Genomic DNA, 13,394 nt, shown 5'->3' with positions numbered 1-13,394 from the left:
TTGGAGCATTGCTTACCAAAAGCTGGACACTGTCTGGGCTTGTGCTGCGAACCGCATGTCCTGCAGCTGAACTCCTCCTGCTGCTGCTGTGCAGGTCGGGTCTGCATGCGTCTTTTCCGCTGAAACGTCACCGCTCCGACCGCTGCAGCACCGTCGCTCACCTGCGCTGAGGCGACCGCAGACATCTCATTAAACGTCTTTACATGTTTGTGGGACAACTCACTGGCCTGGCAAATCTTAATGGCCCCCGGCAGCGTCAGTTCAGTCTCTCGAAGCAGCCTCTCTCTGATCTTGTTATTCTCCACGCCGAAAACAATCTGGTCCCGAATCATGGAGTCCTTCAGAGTCCCGAAATCACAGGACTGCACTTTTAAACGGAGGTCGGTCAGGAAGCTATCAAACGGCTCTTGTCCCCTCTGTGTCCGCGACCGAAACACGTATCTCTCGTACGTCTCGTTCTTCTTCGGAGAACAGTGCGCGTCGAATCTGCCCATAACAACATCCAACTTTTCTTCATCACCAGGATTGTCGAACACGAACGTGTTGAATATTTCAATGGCCTGTGGCCCTGCTATCGTTAGCAGTAACGCTACCTTTCTAGCATCTGGCTTCGTTTCGAGTTCCATTGTTGCAACATACAGCTGGAATTGCTGCTCGAAGGTGCGCCAGTTCTCGTCGACATTTCCCGTCAGTTTCAAACTCTCCGGTGGTTTCAAATCCATGTCGTCCTTTAAGTTTTACTCCTGGTACCATGTAATGTTCGTGTTTCCAAAATGATGAAGAGGCAGTTAGCTTTCAGTCACTTCTTTTATTAGCCACGTTGTGTGACATCCACCATGCCACTTTCTTCTTCTATATCACCACTTTTACTACCAACCGGTGAGCCACCTAGTGGTCAACATAAGTCATTGCATAATATCACAACAAGTTAGAGGAATAAAAACTTTGAAAAGTTGTGATTACTCTGAACATCATACACTTTGTTTTCTCACAGGTTTCATTTACATAAACTGCACCTTTAATGGGACGAAGATATCAAAGTGGGTGTTTAAGGAAAACCACACTCTGTGTGTATTGCACATTTCAACCCAGTCTTCCTTAATATCCCTAAACGCAAAATCTCTTAATTTTAAACAAAGATGCTTCTTTTACGTAAATAGTTTCTGTGATTCTAGACAGGATAAAGTTCAGTGTTATAGAGCTGATGGTGGAACTGTGTTTTCTTTTCAATAATGGAACATTTATGATTAAAAACGTAATTTCAGTTTTTATGTTGGACTCCAACATTATCTGTACTTTTAAAGTAGAATCTGAGTAGAGCTGTTTCTCTCCAGCTGATGGACGACTTCTCAGGAATATATAAATACCAGCTGAAAGCTAAAAACGTGAATGTACTATCAGGAAGAAAAAATACACCACCTGTGATAATAATGAAAGATACATTTTCATTTATTCCTTTTAATGGAACATTTTGGATCCATAAACTGAGCAGGAATGACAGTGGTGAATATAGACTTCAAATATTTGATTCAAATGGAAGAATGACAGAAAACCACATCTTACAGTTATTAGTTCAAGGTAAATATGTTTTTATCAGATGATATTTGAAGTGATATATATACAAAAATATCTGACTGTATGTGGACAATCTACACAATAAGTGTCAAAGTTAGTGTTTAGTTTTTCCACATCTCAGCTCTTCATCAGAAAGATTGTGAATAAAGGTGTGTGTTCTTCTCAGCTCCTGTGTCCTCCGTCTCGCTGGTCTCTGAGTGTTTGTCTCAGGGAGCGATGAAGGTGTCCTGCTCCTCTGAGGGAGGGGACAGTCCTCAGTACAGGTGGACTCTGAATGGAAAGTCACTGACAGAAGCTGAGCTGCTTTCTGGAAACAAGCAGACAAACATCATCACTTTGAAACAACACGTCTCAGGACGTCTGGTCTGCTCCTCCTGGAACCACGTCAGTTCTGCTTCTAAAGAGATAAACATCACTAACTGTGGTGAGTTAGAGGAATAAAAACTTTGAAAAGTTGTGATTACTCTGTACATCATACACTTTGTTTTCTCACAGGTTTCATTTACATAAACTGCACCTTTAATGGGACGAAGATATCAAAGTGGGTGTTTCAGGAAAACAACACTTTGTGTGTTGAACCAACAACAGAGACGCAAAGCATTATGGGTAAGGAGTCAGAGTCACTAACAGCATTTATCCATCACATATTTGTTAACCAATCAGTAAATTCAAACACAGCAAAATCTGCAAATTATATTCTTATAAACTATTTAACCAAAGTCCAACATGAAGTTAAAACTGAAGATATTATGTCATATCTTGAAAGAGTAAACATTTTTTTATAATCTGTTATGAATGGATCAGAGAAACAGACATTTTTACAAAGTATTAAGAAAATTCACTTTGGTTTGTTTTTAGTTTATTGCACATTACAACCCAGTCTTCCTTAATTTACCAAACGCAGAATCTCTTAATTTTAAACAAAGATGCTTTTCTTCAGGTTTAGACATTTCTGTGATTCTAGACATTATAAAGCTCAGTGTTATGGAGCTGATGGTGGAACTGTGTTCATACAGCTGATCAACGAAGACACAGAGACATACTTTACATTTTTTTTTAAATGGAACACTTATGATTCAAAACCTAATTTCAGTTTTTACAGCAACATTACATTATCTGTACTTATAAAGTAGAATCTCATCATTTCAATAATTTCCTTGGTCGTTGATCTAACATATTGTGTCGTCTTTGTGTTTCTAGTTCACACATATCCGTCCATGCTGAGATGCAGTCTGACGTTTCTGTTTTCTGTTGTTTCCTTTGTTGGAATCGGCGTCTATTTCAAGTGGAAGAAGATCAAATATGAGAAAGCTGAACAGTTTGCTGCAAGAAACAGAACAAAGTTTTCAGAGGATTTCTATGAAAATGAACAAACACTGTAAAGTTTAACACTGTTTAACCAAAATCATGGTAACATCCAAGAGGAAAAGCTGGATTTGTCTGGACAATATCAATAAAAACACATTTTAATGAATTTCCATACCTTCTGAGATTTCTGATCTGTTTTTAAACTTTCATGACATATATGAAATGTCATTGACTGTAAATATTATGCAAACAAATACAGGAAGATCAGTCTTTAGGTTTAGTGCTGTTAAATATGAAAAATCTTTTTAGCTTTATTTTCTAATTACTACATCTTATGTAAATATATTTGTAACTTGTACAGCATTTTTTTATGTTTTAGAAGATGTTATGACTGAAAGTAATGTTGAGGTTTTTTTTAATTCAGGTTTTCTTAATGCGCTTTTTTTTGTCTTTTATACATAGTTTATCCTGTACTTCAACACATTCTGATTTCAACTTTGCTTTTGCTCCTTTATATTGAGAGAACTTTACAGTTTGCATAGAGGAAATAATTGTTTGTAATGAATGACTATGACCAGACAAATGCCTGATTTTTTATGTAATCTAAAATAACAAAGAGAAACAAAGAAAAAAATGGTTTTGGTAACAGTTCCAGTTGACAAAGTGCATGTTTTTTAAGTAGGCCCTGTCATTTAAGGTAAAGATGCATGTCTGTGTTGGATGTTTCATGTGGAAAAATGCTTGTAATTTTTTTTTTTTCGTCAGTAAAATTTGTTTGTTGTAAATGTTTTTATAAAAGCCAAAAAAATAAAGTTTGTATCATGGTTTCCACAACAAAAGATCACAGGTTTCAACATGTTATCATCTTGTCTGCATTAACCATTCTTTGTTTGTATTTGTGGAGATATCCAGACAATATTGTTACACTTAACCCTTGTGCTATCTTAGATGACCCCACCCTTACATTGACGTGTTCTCCCTACCATGACAATGGTGGATATAGGTGAAGAGGAATTCATGTAATCCATAGATACCAGTGAAGATCACAAATCATTGAAGAAAAAAGGTTCAGTGCACTGTCTAGTGGGTATAGATGACCCAACTCCCAATGTTAAAGTGCCTAGGATAGCACAAGGGTTGAAAACTCTTTCTGCTGCTGGAGTTTAATTTTCTCAGTGCTGCAAATGTGACTGCTGGGACTGAATCACTTCTTGTTGAGAATCTCTTTATGGATCCCAACAACAAACCACTAAATAAATGGTACCAGAATGATCCATTAAAGAAAGTCAGGAAGTCCTGAAAATTATGACTGTTTTTTGCAGTGTGGGCGCCCTCTAGTGGTGAATTATCATGTAGATATTTTTCAGTGAAGCTATTATCTCACGTCTGACTATTCAAAACTATGGAGCCCGTGTCCTGACATTAAGATATTTAAATATATCTTGTTCCCACAGATTAAAATCCTGTTCCCACAGATTATTATCTCGTTCGCACGAAATACTATTCCGTTCCCTCAAAATACTATTCCGTTCCCTCGAAATGATTAACTCGTGCGAACGCAATAATTATTCACGTCATAAGTCATTCACGCAGATATGCTCTCTGTACGCCAGCAAAAGCCGCTTTCAGCGGTAACTTCCGTGTCTCTGTGACCCACATTCGTTCAAAAAAGGAACATAAAAAACAAAAATGATCACTTTATTACTGTCTCAATGAATATAAGAAAAATATCAAAAGATTTATGATAACTAGGCTGCTTTGTCATACGATAGCTCCTGCTAGGCTACTACTAGCTCCGCCGCAGAGCTCTTTGATGTATGCCGGCATTTGGGCAACTGGCAGGTCTATTGACAGACAGCTGAGCTAGTTTAGGGTCCAATAGGAATAATAATATTCAGGACTTGTCTTTTATTAACTTTAGCAGTCAGTCCCTTTACATTCGAAGACTATTAGGCTACATGCTAACTAGCCGATCATTTGTCCTGTTATTAATTTACGTCATAGATTTACAGCAGATACCTTCACATTTCTGTCTGTCTGTGTCTCATTACATTGCATTGAAGACACGGAGGATGTTTAAAGAACAAATTTATTTATCTTAAAAAGCACAAAAGCATCCATCGTATTCACGTTCATTCACATCATCCTGATGGTATGCCTTCCGTCATCTTGCTGCAAAAGCCGCTTCCTGCCGCTACTTCCGTGTCTCTGTGAGCATTCAATAGGGGTAAAAATAAAAGCAAGAATGGTCGATCTGTTATTGTCTCGATGAAAATCTGAAAAATATCATATTAAGCTGGCTGCTTCACCTAATGCACTTACCTTTGGCTCGTAGCATAACAACCATAGCAGTACGTCACGTTTCCTAGCATGCTTAGCGGCCAATCATTGGTCTTGTTACACCTCGGTTACAGGGACATGGTGATTGGCCAATGATTGGCTGCAAAGCGGCGGCGTAAAGAGAGCATATCCGCGTGAATGACTTATGACGTAAACAATTATTGCGTTCGAACGGATTAATTATTGCGTTCGCACGACTTAATCATTTCGAGGGAACGGAATAGTATTTCGAGGGAACGCAATAGTATCTTGTGGGAACGGAATAGTATTTCATGCGAACGAGATATTAATCTGTGGGAACAAGATATATTTTAATATCCTAATGTCAGGACACGGACATTTTCAATTTTCTTAAATAAATAGAAAAAAAAATATAATAGGATGTCAGAAGAACTGCTGATGCTAAATAAAAATGAATAGATTCTTCCAAAGCCTCTTTGTGGAATTTTTTTTATCAAAGATTTTATGTTTCTAAATTTGCTGAATTATATCTGCAAAGATTTGAAACTTTTGTGAGTCAATGTTCCAACAAAACCACAATGATTGCTTAACCCTTGTGCTATCTTAGATGACCCCATCCTTGCATTGATATGTTCTTCCTACCATGACAAAGGTGGATAAAGGTGGAGAGATTTCATGTAATCCATGGACACCAGTGAGGTTCACAACTCATTGAAGAAAAAAGGTTCAGAGCACTGTCTAGTGGGTCTAGATGACCCAATTCCCAATGTTAAAGTGCTTAGGATAGCACAAGGGTTACACCATCTTTCTGACAGTGATGAACAATGAAATAATAAAGTTTGATAATAGTTGAAAAATTAAATAATTTGCAACATTTGAAAGTATTTGCTGTTTGTATTTACGCTGTCATATAATAAATGGAAGGTTAAGGTCAACAAATATGCTTTATTTCCAAGTGCATGCATACATATTAATGAATCATCAGCATACATTTGTATATGAAGTATAAATTGGTACATTTGTGTAAAAAACCTGTCAGATGAATAAGAATAAAACCAGTTAAGAACTGTGACAGAAAAACCAACCCAAGATTTCAGATGTAACAAAATTGAGAGGTCATCTGTATCAAATGCTGCACTGAGATCTAAAAGAACTAAAATGGATAATTTTCCAGAGTACGCAGCAATTAAAAGGTCATTCATTTCAGTCAGACAACTCTTGCAGTAGTAATAATATTTATTTTTCACATCTTTTAGTTTGCTTTCACATACTTTGTTGCTTTCACATTCTTTGACATTCACCTTCCTTTAAGTTAGGATTCACTTTCCTCCAAGTAAGCATTTTCCATTCCTTCAAGTTAGCATTTCACTTTCCTTCAAGTTAGCATTTCACTTTCCTTCAAGTTAGCATTTCACTTTCCTTTAACTTTGCATTTCACTTTCCTTTAACTTTGCATTTCACTTTCCATTTCACTTTAGTTTGGCATAGAACTCCGTGCAATTCCAAGAGACAAATTTCCATAAACTTTTGGGTAATAACTACCCCTAACGGAGCTCACAGGTGTAAGCCGGGGAGGAGGGTGGGGCAAAGAAAGCAGTGCTGCAGTAAAGAAGGATGAACAACTTACACACCTGGACTTAAATAGGATGCTGCACAGGTGAGTTGATTAACTGACCCACCCTAGGGGAGTGCCCTAAGTAAAAGCCTGCCTGAGTTGCCCGAATCATAGCCACTATGATTCAGCTACAGTTGAAAGAGATGTGTTCATTAGGAACAGTATATGTGGGAGCTAACGGATCCATCTATGTCTTTAAAATATCTAACTGGCATAATGTCCAGAGAGCAATGGGATGGTTTCATTTTATGAACAGTCTCAGAAAGAGTGTTGAGGGAGATTGACTGAAAAGCTTCAAAGACCACTGTGGGCCTCACAGGTGGATTTGGCTGAATAGGAGGTCACCAAGATCTGATGATGGATATCTGGGACCTAATGTTATTAATCTTGTTAATAAAATGATTTGCAAATTGTGCACAGATTACTGGGAAAGTCGGTAAATTGCTAGTAGGTGGGGTTTCACTTATCTGATTTCTGACCTTAAAAATTACCCTGGGATTACTTCTATTAGCTTCTATTAATTGCGAGAAATAGTCTAATCTTGTCTTTTTCATTTGACAGTTAAAATTATTCATGTGATGTTTCAGGATTTCCATGTCCACAGTTGATTTAGAAGCTTTCCACTTGCTCTCAGCTCTGTGACAGATTTTTTCCAAGTTGCGAATACTGTCAGTTATCCAAGGCAAGGATCTATTTTGGACTTTTCTCAACCTGAAAGGGGCAATTTGGTGTAGGACTTTAAATTTGATTAAATACTGTTTGCTTTAGGATTTAAAACCCAAGGGGCCAAGAAAACATTTCCAAATTTTGCCGCAGTAGATGAGTTGAAGACACGAGTAAATGAAATTAGGCTTAGACTGAGGAGGATTATCATTTAGCTCTAGAGAAAATAAAATCCACTTATGGCCAGACATGATAAAATCAATACATGTTACATTGGAGACTGAGATCCCACATGTCAAAGTAATGTCTAGTGTATGACTTTTGAAATGGGATGATATAGTAGGCTACATATATAGCATTTAGCCTACAAGCCTTCAGATGTAAATTGACTGGTAAAGAGTATGTTAATAAAAGACAAGTCCTGAATATCATTATTTCTATTTGACCCTTAACTACAATATCAGCTGGCTGTCTGTCTACCGGCCAGCCGGCTGCCCGAATGCCTGCATGACAAGTAAAAAAGCTCCACGGCGGGCCGGAGCTCGTAGGAGATTCGACCGATGTGGCGAAGCAGCAAACTTGGGCATCCTAAATCTTATGATATTTTTCTTATTTTGGTTGAGACAACAATATATCGATCATTCTTGTTTTTATTTTTCCCCTCTAGAACAAATGTGGGTCACAGAGACAGGGAGGTAGCGGCAGAAAGCGGCTTTTGCAGCAGGATGTATGTGTACGAATCCATGTATGTATGTGAATGAATCCAGACATGAAAACGTGATCACCGATGCTTCTGTCCTTTTTAAAATAAATACATTTGATCTCTAAATATCTTCCATGCAATGTAATGAGACACACAGACAGAAATGTGGAGGTATCTGCTGGAAATCCAAATATTGCTCACATCCATGTTTATGAATGACTTATGTCGTGAATAATTATTTCATTCGCACAAATTAATTAATGGGTGGGAACGGAATATTATTTTGTGGCAACAAGATACAAATTGGTTCGCACTACTTAATTATTGCTTGGGAACGTGATATTATTTTGTTGGAGCAAGATATTAATTTGTGGGAACGAGATATTTATTATTTTATCCATGTCAGGTCAAGGGCTCAGTATATTGTCTGAACAGCATATGTAAGGGTAAGAAATAAATGTTGCCAAATTTGTAACACACCCATATATTTTGGTATGTTATCTTTTATCATGTTATCATGTAATCAGTGATGCTCATGATTATAGAACAGCACTCAGCTTACTGAAGAATGTACAGTAGTGGAAAACGCTCCTCTGAGCCTCCCTTAGGGTTAGTGCCGGTGCAAAACCCATGCAGGGAAAGTCAAGCAGGTTCGAGCTTTAGCTTATATGCTGAAAGACAAATGAAAGGAGCGCGTCATAGAAACTTAAAAGTGACAGACAGCAGTTCTCACAAGCAGAATCATGATGTCATTAAATGCGGTTTATTAAACATTAGATCCATTTCCTCCAAGTCCCTCTTAGTCAACGAGTTAATTACTGATAGAAACCTTAGTCTTTTAGCCTTAACAGAAACTTGGCTCCATCAGGATGACTATGTTAGATTGAATGAAGCAACCCCCCCCCACTTATGCTAACTATCAGAAATCCAGGATTTCAGGGAAAGGAGGGGGTTTGGCAGTAATATCACAGTCTAGCTTACTTCTCAGCCCTAAAGTTAAAAATGCTTATAATTCATTTGAAAACATCACATTGTCTTTAAGTCACCCAAACAGGAAAACTCCAAAGCCTGTTTTACTCATAATTATTTATCGCCCCCCCGGCCCATATTCAGAATTTTTAACTGAGTTTTCCGACTTCCTATCGACTATTGTCTTAGATTCTGATCAAACTATAATATTAGGGGATTTTAATATTCATGTTGATGACCCCAGTGACTGCCTAGGAAAGGCTTTTGCAGCTTTATTAGATGATGTTGGTTTCACCCAAAGTGTGAATGAACCCACTCACTGTCATAAGCACACCCTGGACCTTGTTCTAACCTATGGTATAGAGATCAGCCAGCTGAGTGTCCTTCCTCTTAACCCCATCATTTCTGATCACTTTCTGATTACCTTCCAGTTTACACTGGAACATCCTTCTGCTCCAGTGAATAAGAAACAGCTTAGAAGAACCTTAACTGACCGTTCTGTGTCTGAGTTTAAACACACAGTTCAGCCAGTACTTAGTGATATTCTGAGAAAATACTCTGAGACCAGCTCCCATATTATCAGTCCTAATATAAATGACCACTTTGTTAATGATGCCTTACAAGCTCTCAGGAGTACACTCGATGTTGTTGCCCCCTTGAAACCTAAGTTCGTCAGACAAAACCGAGTAGCACCGTGGTTTAACGCTGAAACTCGTTCTCTTAAACAAGAAACCCGTAAGTTGGAAAGGGAATGGCGCCGCTCCGGTTCAGAGCAGTCTCTGAATACCTGGAAACATAGCCTTTTAAATTATAAAAAAGCCCTGCGTAGAGCTAGAAGCCAGTACTATTCAACCTTAATATCAGAGAATGGAAATAATCCAAGATTTCTTTTTAGCACTATTGCTAAATTAACTCCCTGTCAGAGCTCAGTAGAACCACATGTTCCTGTTTCTCTCAGCTCTGATGATTTTCTTACATTTTTCGACAGTAAAATCTCAAATATTAGACATAAGTTAAATCAAGTTATTCCTACTATCAGCCCAGAGCAGGCTGAAGCGGTAGAAGTGGAGGCATCCATAGAAACCTCTGTAACATTAGACTGCTTCACTGCTGTGGATCAAGCGGAAATAACATCAATTATTACGTCCTCCAAATCCTCAACGTGTCTGTTAGACCCAATTCCCACTAGACTTTTTAAAGAAACTTTTCCCCTAATTAATGATCCCATATTAACAATGATAAATGCCTCTCTGGAAACGGGTTACGTGCCACAGTCTTTTAAATATGCAGTTGTTAAACCTCTTCTGAAAAAGCCCAGTTTGGATCCTAGCATCTTGGCCAACTATAGACCAATATCAAACTTGCCCTTTATTTCTAAAATCCTAGAAAGAGTTGTAGTTAAGCAGCTTTACTGCCACCTACAGGACAACAGCCACTTTGAAGACTTTCAGTCGGGGTTTAGACCTCACCACAGTACGGAAACTGCACTAGTTAGAGTCTCTAATGACTTGTTATTGGCCTCAGAAAAGGGACTACTTTCTATTCTGGTCCTGTTGGACCTCAGTGCAGCCTTTGACACTATCGACCACGGTATTTTACTCCATAGATTAGAGCAGGACATAGGGATCAGAGGATCTGCTCTCCAGTGGTTTAAATCCTATCTGTCCGATAGGTATCAGTTCGTTAATGTAAATGGCCATTCCTCTCAGTGCACTCGAGTCAACTATGGAGTCCCACAGGGCTCAGTCTTGGGACCGATCCTGTTTACGCTTTATATGCTACCCCTAGGAAACATAATCAGGAAACACAGCATTAATTTTCATTGTTATGCCGACGATACGCAGTTGTATTTATCCATGAAGCCTGACCAGAATGACCAGATAGAGAAACTGAACGCCTGCATCAGTGACATCAAGACCTGGATGACAATTAATTACCTCCTCTTGAACCCAGAAAAAACTGAGGTCATTATACTTGGTCCTAAAAACCTCAGAGATGCTCTGTCTGCTCAGATAGTCTCCCTGGATGGCATAAGTATAGCCCCCAATTCCACAGTTAGAAACCTTGGGGTTTTACTTGACCAGGATTTATCATTTAAGGCTCACATATCTCAGGCGTGCAGAACTGCCTTTTTTCACCTGCGGAATATTGCTAAGATCAGAAATATACTTTCTAAGAGTGATGCTGAAAAACTCATCCATGCATTTGTTACGTCGAGGCTGGATTACTGTAACTCCTTGTTAGCAGCGTGTCCTAAGAGTTCCTTAAGAAGTCTCCAGCTTGTTCAGAACGCAGCAGCTAGATTGTTAGCTGGAACCAGCAGAAGAGATCACATCACTCCTGTGTTAGTTTCGCTCCATTGGCTCCCAGTTGATTCCAGAATCAAGTTCAAGATCCTCCTGTTAACCTACAAGGCCTTACATGGAATGGCCCCGTCCTATATTAAGGACCTCATAGTCCCTTACCATCCAATGAGAACACTTCGCTCGCAAAATGCAGGACTGCTTGTGGTTCCTAGAATTAGTAAAAGTACGGTTGGAGGTAGAGCGTTTAGCCACCAAGCCCCTGTCTTATGGAATAAACTCCCAGCTCATGTAAGAGAGGCAGATTCAGTTTCTACATTCAAAGTTAGACTGAAACATTCCTCTTTGCACAGGCTTATTGTCAGACTAGTTAGCATTCAGAGATTATTTAACTTAATGTTAATGTGTCTAAATTAAACTTAATAACAATAACTATTTGTCATAAAAGGCTGCTAGAAGTTGAAGCTGGGGTAACTATGGTGCTCCGGGGTTCTGTCCTCTTTTATCTTCTACTTCTACCCTTCCTCTCCTCTATTCTTGATCATCATTTATCATTTAGTTCTCCATGCCTCTGTTTGGTGCAGTGGGATTCATGTATTGTCCCTCTTTTCCTCTCCCCTCCTGGGGAGTGGGAGTGCTTCCAGACTCCAGTTGGCTCATCTGTGCTCCTGTTCCTGACCGTTTACCTCGCCTTTGCTCCCGCTCCTACACCTGGCTGTGGATCCTGCCTCTGGCTCATCTCTGGCTCGTCTCTGCTCTGTGCCTGACCGAGTACCTCGTCTCTGCTCCTGCTCCTACACCTGGCTGTGGTTCCTTTCTCAGCACGACTCGCGCCTTTGACTGTCCCCACAACCACGACTGGATGAAGCTCGTCTGCTGGACTTTAAATATGTAGTCGTAGATTTAGATAAGTTAATTCTTCTCTAAGAGTTCTGGTACATCGCCTGTCCGTCCTGGGGGAGGATCCCTCCTTCATGTGGGCACCCCTGAGGTTTCTTCGTTTTTTCCGGAATCCGGTTTTTTTGGGAGTTTTTCCTTACCGCGAAGGGGGGTCTAAGGGCAGGGATGCCAGTATAGCTTAGTCAGTTTGTTTGTTAATTTTTGTATTTTCCTATTGAACTCTTTGTATTCATGATCCTTTTGAGTTCATGTTTTACTTCGAAGCCCATCGAGACGACTGTTGTTGTGATTTTGGGCTATACAAATAAAATTGAATTGAATTGAATTGAATTGGAGTCGGCAGAATAGGAGGTCACCAAGATCTGGTAATGGATATCTGGGACCTAATGTTATTTATCTTGTTAATAAAATGATTTGCAAATTGCTCACAGATTATTGGGAAAGTTGGTAAATTGCTAGTAGGTGGGGTTTCACTTATCTGATTTCTGACCGTAAAAAGTACCCTGAGATTATTTCTATTAGCATCTACTAATTGCAAGAAATAGTTTGATCTTGTCTTTTTCATTTGACAGTTAAAATTATTCATGTGATGTTTCAGGATTTCCATGTCCACAGTTGATTTAGAAGTGTTCCACTTGCTATCAGCTCTGTGACAGAATTTTTTTCCAAGTTGCGAATACTGTCAGTTATCCAAGGCAAGGATCTATTTTGGACTTTCCTCAACCTAAAAGGGGCAATTTTGAAATTAGGCTTAGACTGAGGAGGATTACCACTTGGCTCTGGAGAAAATGAAACACACTTATGGTCAGACATGATAAAATCAATACATGTTACATTGGAGACTGAGATCCCACATTTTAAAATAATGTCTAGTGTATGACTTTTGAAATGGGATGATACAGTAGGCTACATATAGCATTTAGCCTACTAGCCTTCAGATGTAAATTGACTGGTAAAGAGTATGTTAATAAAAGACAAGTCCTGAATATCATTATTACTATTTGACCCTTAACTACAATATCCGCTGCCTGTATGTCTACCGGCCAGCCGGCTGCCT

The 13,394-nt window shown here is 39.0% G+C and overlaps 1 protein-coding gene across 1 annotated transcript in view; it reads left to right on the top strand.

Moving 5' to 3' along the window:
• The first annotated feature begins 784 nt into the window (after window positions 1-784).
• Window positions 785-13,394, top strand: part of LOC105354953 (uncharacterized) — a 60,119-nt gene continuing 47,509 nt past the window's right edge. Inside the window, exon 1 of the mRNA XM_078954226.1 lies at window positions 785-1,578. Within this exon, the coding sequence (XP_078810352.1) occupies window positions 1,338-1,578 (241 nt within the window). The 5' untranslated portion in view covers window positions 785-1,337. The remainder of the gene's footprint in view (window positions 1,579-13,394) is intronic.

The sequence above is a fragment of the Oryzias latipes genome, chromosome 10 (assembly GCF_053564925.1).
Source record: "Oryzias latipes strain Hd-rR chromosome 10, Olatipes_Hd-rR_3.1".
Classification (NCBI taxonomy): domain Eukaryota; kingdom Metazoa; phylum Chordata; class Actinopteri; order Beloniformes; family Adrianichthyidae; genus Oryzias; species Oryzias latipes.
This window is presented reverse-complemented; position numbering and strand designations above follow the sequence as displayed.